This window comes from Onychostruthus taczanowskii, unplaced genomic scaffold, assembly GCF_017590055.1.
Source record: "Onychostruthus taczanowskii isolate IOZ18803 unplaced genomic scaffold, ASM1759005v1 scaffold79, whole genome shotgun sequence".
Classification (NCBI taxonomy): domain Eukaryota; kingdom Metazoa; phylum Chordata; class Aves; order Passeriformes; family Passeridae; genus Onychostruthus; species Onychostruthus taczanowskii.
The window spans coordinates 2,694,582-2,704,994 of record NW_024505782.1 but is presented as its reverse complement, the minus strand read 5'-3'; the positions used below and the strand labels follow the sequence as shown (position 1 = coordinate 2,704,994).

General features: G+C 49.9%; 1 protein-coding gene across 1 annotated transcript; it reads left to right on the top strand.

Annotated features, from left to right (window-relative positions):
* Positions 1-2,354: 2,354 nt before the first annotated feature.
* On the top strand, positions 2,355-10,026 carry ZBTB7C (zinc finger and BTB domain containing 7C). Its single transcript, XM_041423577.1, has 2 exons — positions 2,355-3,541; positions 8,995-10,026. Exons 1-2 carry the CDS (start codon positions 2,364-2,366, stop codon positions 9,629-9,631), a joined length of 1,815 nt encoding a protein of 604 aa, XP_041279511.1. The 5' UTR covers positions 2,355-2,363; the 3' UTR covers positions 9,632-10,026.
* Positions 10,027-10,413: the final 387 nt, after the last annotated feature.

Below are 10,413 nucleotides of genomic sequence, written 5' to 3'. Positions count from 1 at the left end.
ATCTGGCAGTGAAAGATGAAAATAAGAAGACACGTTCCTTCATGCAAGAAGCTCCTTTAACACTCAGGCTCCTTCCAAACAAAAATAAACGAGTAGATGATAAAAACAGCAATAGAAATTTAATTGCTCACGCTTATTATTCGGGATACAAAGCCCTAGAAAGGAAGCTGTCTTTTCCTCCCTGGCTCAGGGGTTATTTATTATCTTACACTCCACTTGGAGAAGGTATTAGATTTACTGTCATTTATCGGCGATTTTCAAGGAGGATTTGATACAGAGCTGGTCGGGATCGCAGAGGAGCGTTGCTGGTTAACATGGTTAAGCACAGCACACTGTAATGAATCAATTTGTTTCAGACAACAGACGTAATTAGCGTGGAGGTAATGGGCACACCACGGGATTCAGGGCTGGAGCGTCCTCCTTCCGCTGAAAATGTCGCTGGCCGGAGCTGGGTGCAATTCCTGGTTTCTCTGCCCAGCTCCAGGCTAGGGGAGCTGGCTGGAGAGGGCTTCCCATGGCTGGGGCTGCCCTCCAGCCCCTGTGAGGCTTCACTGAGCATGGACAGCTGTCCCCCATCCCTGAGGATCCCCTCAGGCCTGTGTCCATCACCTCCCTGTAAGTTGCAACATCCTCCGAGACCTTTGCTCTCTGGCTCCCACACACCCGTTTTTGGCAGTGCTGGCTAGGTGTGGGGGAGATACCTGCAAGGTCTCCCTGGGGAGGGAGGAAAAGGGAGACGGTGTTCCTTTTCCCACGGGAACATTTCCTGCAGTCTGATCTCCTCTACGGGCCCCCCCAGGCTTCCCAAGGGTTGCTGGCCAAGGTGAAGCACAGGTTTTCATGGACAGGCTCCATCAGACCAGGCTCTTTCCATCCCCAAGGCAGCTGGGAGGGTGGGAGCCAGCTGAAGTAACCAGGACCCCACTGGTGGCTTGGAAGGAGGTTTGGAATCAGCAGAGCCAGAAACTGAGCAGGGAAGGATAGCCAGGGCATGGCAATGGATCCCAGGAGAGCTGCAGAGATGGCATGGTGTGGAACTGGGGAACCTGCCTGATGGTGTCAGCCTTGCAGAAGGGATGGAGTGGGCTGCAGTTTTGCTTTCACTGAGTTCTCCTGGAGATTAACTGCTCTGTCCCTTGGCTGGCAACCAAGTGTCTACCTGCAGCAGGGCCAGGGCTGGTGGAGGTGACACTGCATGAACACATGCTCTGTGTCCTGGGGGTTTCCAAGGGTTAGTGTATTCAAAGTCATTCTGTCTGTTTGATGTATTCTGTCTGTGAGGGGATTAATGTATTCGTCGCCTGCTGGAGGAAATCGCTTTCCTTTCCTGGGATTTCTCATGTGGAAGGGCTGCTGGAGCCATGTGAAAGAGGAAACATCTTACAGATTAAAAAATGGCCAAAAAAAAAAAAAAATCAGGTTTTCCTCTTGGGTGTGGGCTTTTTGCTTCTGAGTTTTCCTTTGAAGCTAAAGCTGCTCTAGCAGGGGAAGATGTCTGCCAGATGCACAGGGCATTTTGATACCATGCTGACAAGTCCAAGCAGGATTGGGAATGGAGAGAGCTCAGCTCATAGGAAGAGATGGAAGACAACACTCTGTGTCTGGCCAGGTCCTTGCTACCTGCTTGTCTTCCTCTGAGAGTTTAGATACACACTGTGACACAAGTCCTTGCTTTCCTCCCCATTCCCAGTCCCTCAGGAGGACATTCCTACTTGGCTTGTCCCCACATGAGGTGACATGTCGTAGCTTCCAGGCATGAAGTAGAGCTGAAGATCCATAAGGATCACTCTCCTGCTGCAGCAGGAAGCCGTGACCCTCCTGTCTAGGATGTCCTGTTGTACCAGCCCCAAAAACAATCACGTAGATGAGATGGGCACTCCCTAGCTCATCTCGTTCAAGCAGTGTAGGTGCTGGCTCTTGGCAGTGTGAAGCAATACAGCATCACACTTTCCCCACATAGCTCCTGACAGGACAAATCCAACGTGTGCCTGGAACAATGCTGGCTCCAGGAGGACACAGAAGAAATGTGGTGGGTAGGGAGTCATTGCACAAGGTTCCTGGGGGAGGGGTGTGAAAGAGAAGAGGGAGCTTGTGGTGATTGTGAAAAGGTGAAGAGGGTGGGAATTGAGAAGGATGAGGACAAAGAAGGAGATAGGTAGGGAAGCAGAGGTTCAGTCACAGAGGATCTGGAAGGAGCTGAAGGTGGCCTGGAGACGCACTGAGTGCAGGCAGGAGGTGACATCAGGTGAGGTAAAGGAGGGAAGGACTCTGGGAGGAGGCAGCATTGTTTTGGCATTATCACTTGGCAATCCCCTGCTAATGCTCTGCTGTTGGTGCTTTGTCCTAGGGCACTAAATGAGAATATGGCCAATGGCATAGAAGATCTTATCGGGATCCCATTCCCGAACCACAGCAGCGAGGTCCTGTGTGGTTTAAACGAGCAGCGGCACGACGGGCTCCTCTGCGATGTCATCCTCATCGTGCAGGACCAGGAGTACCGCACCCACCGCTCCGTCCTGGCCGCCTGCAGCAAGTACTTCAAAAAACTCTTCACTACCGGCACTTTAACAGACCAGCCCTATGTTTACGAGATTGACTTTGTCAAGCCTGAAGCACTTTCTGCCATCCTCGAGTTCGCCTACACCTCAACCCTCACCATCACCACCTCAAACGTCAAGCACATCCTCAGCGCCGCCAAGATGCTGGAGATCCAGAGCATCATCAACGTTTGCCTTGAAATCATGGAGCCCGACAGAGAGGCCGAGGAGGAAGATGACAAAGAGGACGATGAGGACGATGAAGACGAAGATGAAGACGAGGAGGAAGAGGAGGAGGAGGAAGTAGAAGATTTTGTCAATCAGGAGAACCTAGCTGATGTACAAGAAGTAAGCTGCCACCAAAGCCCTTCCGAGTCCGATCTCACCGAAGAAGCTTATACAGAAGCACCTAAAGATTTTCCAAATCACTTCCCAGCCAGTAACTCCTCTGGACACTTGGGCATGATACGAGACTTCTCCATAGAGTCCTTGCTGAGTGAAAACTTGTACCCTAAGGCAAACATCCCAGAACGGAGGCCAGCTCTGTCTCCTTTTGCCCCCAGCTTCTTCCCCCACTTGTGGAACGGCGACTTTAACTCCTTCTCCCAGCTCGAGGAGTCACAAGTAGACAATGGCCCCTTGGATCTGGTGATCAAAAAGAGGAAGATCAAGGAAGAGGAGGAGAAGGAAGACCTGCCTCCGCCTCCTTTCCCTAATGACTTCTTCAAGGACATGTTTGCCAACACCCCAGCAGCTCCCTTAGGGCATATTAAGGCAGAGACTGACTATAGCGCTTATCTCAATTTCTTAAGTGCTACCCAGTTTGGAGGAGTTTTTCCCCCATGGCCCCTGGAGGAAGAGAGGAAAATAAAGCCCAAGGCATCCCAGCAGTGTCCCATCTGTAACAAAGTCATCATGGGAGCTGGCAAGCTGCCCAGGCACATGAGGACCCACACGGGGGAGAAGCCCTATATGTGCAATATCTGTGAAGTTCGCTTTACCAGGTGTGTGTTGGTCACCTCTGCTGTGTGTGGGGAGTGGGGTGGTGGCTGGAGGGGCCACATCATAACCCGTGACTGATTTCTCAGCTGCTTATCAGAGAAAACTCACCAGTTTTTGTCCCAAAATAAAAGTAGGAAAGAGAGCAGGGCATGATCTCTGTCCCTTTGGAAAAAAAAAAAAGGGAGGAAGGGAGGGTGGAGGAAGAAAAAGAACCTACTGATTTTTGTGGGTTGTGGATAACATCCACAGCTCACTGTATCCATCCCCTCATAAGCTGGACAAAAGCTTAAATAAGTAACAGGATATTTTCAACCCCACCATAGTTCACCACAGTGGGACCAGAGTGAGCTGGAAAACAGATGGTCAAACAGCCAAGGACACTTCATCTCTAATGTGCTGAGAGATGCACTGAGTTGGGAGGGCCATTTAGCCACAGGATGTAATTAGTTTGGGTTTGCACATTTTGGCATCAGTGTAGACCACAGCCAAGTTGCACACGTTTGGACATGACAGTATCTGGGCTTTCTGGGGCTGCAGTGGCTCTAATTATTATGTCTTAGTAGTGCAGTTGGGGTCTTGCTGTCTTTCCCAAAGTAACAAATGACAGGGTAAGGGGAAACATCCTCAAGCGTCACCAGGGGAGGTTTAGATTGGATATGAGGAACAGTTTCTTCATGGAAAGCACTGTAACAGCCTGTCCAGGGCAGTGGGGGAGTCCCCATCCCTGAAGGGATTTAAAAGATGTGTAGATTTGACACCTGGGGACATGGTTTGGTGGACTTGTCAGCGCTGAGGGAACAGTTGGACTCACAGAATCATGGAATGGCTTGGGTTGGAAATGGCTTTAGAGTTCATCCAGTTCCACCCCCTGCCATGAGCAGGGGCACCATCCACTATCCCAGGTTACTCCCATCACTGTCCAACCTAGCCTGGGACACTTCCAGAGATGGGGCAGCTGCAACTTGTCTTGCCAAGTTGCATTTAGCTGTGCAAATCTAGTGTTCCAGCCTGAAACCGTGCTCTGCAAAGCTGGGCAAATTTAATCGGTGAGAGGAGACAAATAGATTCCTGGACCTGCTCTTGCTGAGTATAATTAATATCTAATGAGAACAATCTTTACCATAATAATAAAGCTTTCTGACAAGAGCATGGTATTTCAGCTCCTGGCTGCATGTGAGAGAGAGAGAGAGCCCTATTAAGCTGGGGTGAGAAAACCAGAGGAAAATAATCTGCACAGTAGGCAGAGGCGAGCTCCTGACAATGGCCGGACACCTGGGGTGCTCCTGCATTCAGCCTGTCTTTTCTTCTCCCGTCCCTATGATAATATTCGAATGGAAGATATGCAGATGATGAGAATTTGACCTGAAAATAAATTTCTGTGCTCCCCTCCATTAACACAGCAGACACCATATTATAATGCGGGGAGCATCGTGCCTCGGGCGGGCATGTGCAGCGTGAGCCAGCTCACCCTGGTATTTGCAGGGGAAAGGCCACTGCATGGTGATAATTCCTGCCTGCAGGAATTTGGATCTGGCTCTGCTGGTGCTGCATCCCCCGGTTGGCACTGTTGTCTCCGTGGGGTGGGTTCAGCCCCATGAGCGTGGTGGCCTCTCGGACTGGAGGGACAGCCTGGACAGCCCCATCCTGTGGTCCCTGTCGCTCTCTTGTGTGTGCTGCTGCGGGTGCTAATGTTTGATGAGGAAATAGCCTGCCTAGATCCATCACTGACATCTTCCCTGTAACAGGAATAATAGAGCTGAGCCCTCCCAGAGGGCTCCCAAAGTCCTTTACAGGCAAGGGCAGCGTTGTTCACTTAGTTCAGGGAAACTGAGGCACGACGCCTAATCCAGACAGGTTATATCAGCATGGTGGAGGTTAAAAACTGCACACCGAGCTGGTTTAGCCTGACCCATTACTAATACAGGGACTAAACCTGATAGTTTTTACATCCCCATGTGCTCAGCAGTTTCTAAATACAGGGCACAGGGGTAGGAAGTCTTCATCCAATGGAAGAAAAATCAGAAAACTGGGACTCACCCAGCAGTGCAGTCCCCCAACACCACTGATGAAAACTGGTCTTGTGGGTCACTGTGCAGAGCTGGGTGCTGGAGGGTCTTCTCCTTCTTAAACACCCTGAGCAAAGCGGATATCTTAAAATATTGATTTGTTTTTAAATGTGTTTGGAAGGATTTTGAATAGCGTGCAGCTAATTGGTTTTGTTTGGAGTGAGGTTTTCTCAGCTGTTCTCATCATTAGTCTGGTGTAAGAGCTCTCTTTTAGAAAAAGGTGTAGTTTTAAGCAAAGTGGAGTGATTGAGATGTAGATTTAGATGTAGATGGGATTTCCTGAGTGCTGCCACGTGCATTATGTGTCTTGCTCTCGGGGGAGACTCCCATGCTTTCTGAAAGCATTGGACTTGCACCCACAGTGCCTTCACTGGGGAGATGCAAGCTCAGATGGTCCCTTTTGGGGTCCCCTGGGAGTGATGGTGAAGGGAAGCAGAGGTTCCCAAATGGAATTTCAGTATGAATCAGCCCTTGGCATTATTTCTGCATTTAAGGCACTGGAGGTGAAAATCTGCTGGGAAAATGGAGATCTTTTTTCCTGGGTGAGGAGTGCCCCAACCTCCCCAGCAGATCCCTTCCCCTCCACATCAGTGGGATCTCTCATCCCCCAGCAAGGACCTTATGTGCACCTGGACCTGCCACTCCTGCTGCCCATGGACATCTGATCACAGGAAGCAGGACTTCATTTAATGGCTCATTAATTATATTTTCCTTAAACAAAGGCTGCTCAGCTTCTAGTCTGCTGTTCCACCCTGCTAGAACGCCAGAGAAAGCTGCAAATATTTCAGCTTTTCCACCAAGACAACCCCAGAGTGCTCAAGGAGATACTGTTCCAGCTGGAAAGGTTAACATTATTTGTTCCTATTATTTGTGTTGTGACAGCTCGCAGAGCCCTAATCGCTCTCCTAATGCAATTGCATTAAGGTTATTCACACACCGAGTGCGGATCTCCGTCGGAGCGAGCCTCCAGCCCAGCTCACAAACCCCATGTTCCCCACACCCCATGCCACATCCCCCCTGAGGTGCTTCACCACGGAGAACCTCACCCTCCCAGCCTCTGAGCGGCTCCAGGTGGAGCCACAAACCTCCCTTGCAATCCCTGGAGACGCTGCCGGGGCAGGGAGGATTGGGTTTCTCCCCGTCTGCTGACGGAGATGGGTAATAGCCTGAAAAGAGCTTTGCCTGTATTTACATTATGCAGTCCTGGCACGCAGCGTGTTTATTAGGAAAAGTGATCCTGCTAGGTTAAACATTACCTACAGAGGTTTAAATTAAATTATAGGTGGGGTCGGCAGCTCTGCTTTTTATTAACACTTCCCCCCGCTCTGCAGTACGAGCCCCCGCGCTCATCCGCGCGCAACTTCGCCGTTTGGGGTGAAATTCTCCCTGCTGCTGCTTTGTCTGCTGCTGAGCTCTGACTCCAGCCCTTCCAGAGAAAATGCACCCTTGTGAAAACCTTGGGGTAACACCAGCTTTAAAAATGCCACAGTGGGAAGTTGTCCTGAGCTTGGCACAGGGGCTGAGAGATGCCTTTTTTCATGTCTCCCTAAAAAATCCCTAGGTGCAGGGCCAGGCTGGGATCAGTCTCCCAAGAGCAATAATGCATCCTCTGGTGAAGAGCTCACTCTCCTGCCAGGGATACTCCTTTGCATCCTTGATCCTTAGGGAATGGTGTGCAGGGATGCCCAGCGCAGAGCTGCATTCCTCACGATGCGGCCAACACCTTTGTGCTGCTGGGCATGTCACCAAAAACTGTTTCAATGTAGCCTGGGTGGCAAAAACTAGTTCAGAGGCAGCACATTGCAAGTTTTGAGGGCTTGACTTGCCAGAAGAAACAGATTTTTGTCTGTTTTTTTTATGTTATATAAATTAAATAATCATAATACATATTTACATGATATAATTTATAATATAATTATATTTTAAAACACTAATAAATTGTATATTCTTTACTGTTTATATTAAAATACACCATATAGTTTTATATGACATATCTGTAACATATAATAAATTTTTGTATTTAATAATGAAATTACTCCACATGTTCTACATATTTTTAGCCTTAATACTAGCATGTTGGAGGGTTCATACTGAAATAATTTTGGAAAACAATATGAACTTTCCCACTTTGCTCTCTACTTGAATGCCACTGGTGCAAACTAGGAAGCAGTGTTCAGCTCAGTTGGGCCATAGTCAACTTCACTTTTTATAATCATATGCTTTAGAAGTGATTTTGGTTTTTTTTTTGTTTTTGGCTGCGGAAGGAAACATTTATTTTTTGGGGAAAAAGTAGTGATTGGATTGCCCATATGGGAAAATGTTCTTGCTTTTAGACATTCCACATAAAAAATATTTTTATAAATATTTGTAAATAAGTGCCATTGAGATGGATATTACACTATTCCATGGCTGGACTTAAAAAACTTCTCCAAACTGTGTGGGAGGTTGGATGTGTGCTGGCCTTGGAGACCCTGGCAGGAAAGGGCAGAGTGCCTGGGAGCTGCACCTCTGGCAGCATCACTCTCTGTGATGCTCCTGCTCCAAAAGAAAGCTCCTGAGACACCATGTGGTCAGTGCAAGAATGAAAGGAGAGGAAAATCGGCTCCCAGAGGGACTGAATTTAAGCAGTATTGTCCTGCATTTCCAGGCTCTCGAATCCCAGCTGATTTCCTTATTTGCAGGCCAGAACAAGGCTGTATTTATTTAATAATGCCAGATTTAGTTATATATAGATATATTCCTGTATTTAGGATCTTGCTCTTTACAAGTATGTGGAAGGAAGATGTAGCCTAGTGGTCGGGCTCTTCTCCCAGGGAACAAGGGACAGAACAAAAGGGAACAGCCTCAAGTTGTGCCAGAGAAAGCTGAGCTTGGAAAATCAGGAAAAATATCTCCCCTGAAAGGGCTGTCCAGCCCTAGGACAGCTACCCAAGGCAGTAGTGGAATCTCCATCCCCAGAGGGATTTAAAAGCCATCTGGATGTGGCACTTGGGGACATGGGTTAATGGTGGCCTTGACTGGCGGTGTGGTTGGACTTGATGATCTTAGGTCTTCTCCAGCATTAATGATTCTGTGGATTTTGAGTTTATTACAGGGATTTTTTTTTTTCCCTCCAATTTAAGCTGTTTTGAACTCTCTGGGATGGGCTGCAAACTCCTGATGTGGAGAGCTTTTCTGCCTCTGATGTTTTAGTGCCCAGGAAAGAGGAGACAAATGCAAACATCAGCCTGCAAGACCATCCATACAATGGGAGAGGCCCCATGATGAGCTCCCCACTTTCCCATCACCTCCTCCCCTGATCCCAGCCAGGGAGCCAATCCCAAAAAGAACAATCCCAACCACACCCCTTCCGGCCTGCACCGCCTGACCAAGCGCCTTTTCTTTTTTAGGCAGGACAAGCTCAAAATCCACATGCGGAAGCACACGGGCGAGCGGCCGTACCTGTGCATCCACTGCAACGCCAAGTTCGTGCACAACTACGACCTGAAGAACCACATGCGCATCCACACGGGCATCCGGCCCTACCAGTGCGAGTTCTGCTACAAGAGCTTCACCCGCTCCGACCACCTGCACCGCCACATCAAGCGCCAGAGCTGCCGCATCGCGCGGCCCCGGCGCGGCCGCAAGCCGGCGGCCTGGCGGGCGGCCGGCCTGCTCTTCGCCCCCGGGGGCCCGCCCGTGGAGAACAGCTTCGTGATGCCGCCCACGCTGGAGGAGATGAGCAGCCACCTCGGCAGCACGGCCATGTGCCTTCCCGGCCCCAGCCCCAAGCACTTCCTGAGCGGGGCCAAGACCCCCTTCAGCCTGCAGGAGCTGGAGAGCCAAATCGAAGAAACGCAGATGAAGCTCTTCAGGCGGGCCCAGATGGACATGGAGAGGAACGCGGGCATCTTCGCCTTCGCCCTGGGCCACAATGAAAACCTCGCTGCCCAACCCTTCTTCCCTCTCCCCGACCCTTGGAGCACAGGCTTCAGTGGCTTGGCGGGGCTTGGCCACGTGGCTCCCATCTCAGAGGCCAGCAACTAAACCCACGCCCGGTCCCACCATGCAGCTGCTCCCATCCCAGCAAGGCAGCCCGCTGCCACCTGCCCTTCTCCGTCATCAGGTTCCCGAGAAGCTCTTTGTCCTCTCACTGCCGTGGCCTGCCACGAGGCCATCCCTGGGGCGAGCAGGGCGTGGGCAGGTGCTGTGCCCTGTGGCCACCGGCACTTTAGACTCTGCACTTGGCTTTGGGGCTGTCAGGCACTCACTGTCCTATCCCTCCACTCACAGCTCCGTCTGGGAAGGCCAGGCCAGGACTGCTGCTCTCTTCAACACCCCCAAAAATGTCACTTGCCTTAGTCCAGGGCTCGGCCATCACCATGAGGTGGCTTTTCTGTGGGAAATGTTCCCCATTTTCCCACCCATGGAGCTCACTGGGCACTGACAAGCCGTCCAGACTTGGGTTTGTTATGTTGCATTCCTTGACCCTTTTGGTCAAAAGGACTTTTCTGTTTTCTTTCTGGTTTTATTTTATTTTCTTCTTAATTAATTCCCATGTCTGGCAACAATATTTATTCTACAAGGGATAAAGGGGAGTCTAGCAGCCTTACTGGGAGAGGGAGAGAGGGAGGACACTGACCACTGCCTTTCTCAGCAGTATATCAGATTTACAGGGCTGGTGAAAGCCCTGACCTGCAGCATGAGTTGGGACCTTAAAAACATTGAAAAAAAAATAAAAATAAAAATGGAGATCGAACACCTAGCGCAAAGCTGGGTGGAAAAGGGGGATTTTACTTATTTTGGTTCTTTAGCTATTTCAAAGTTTC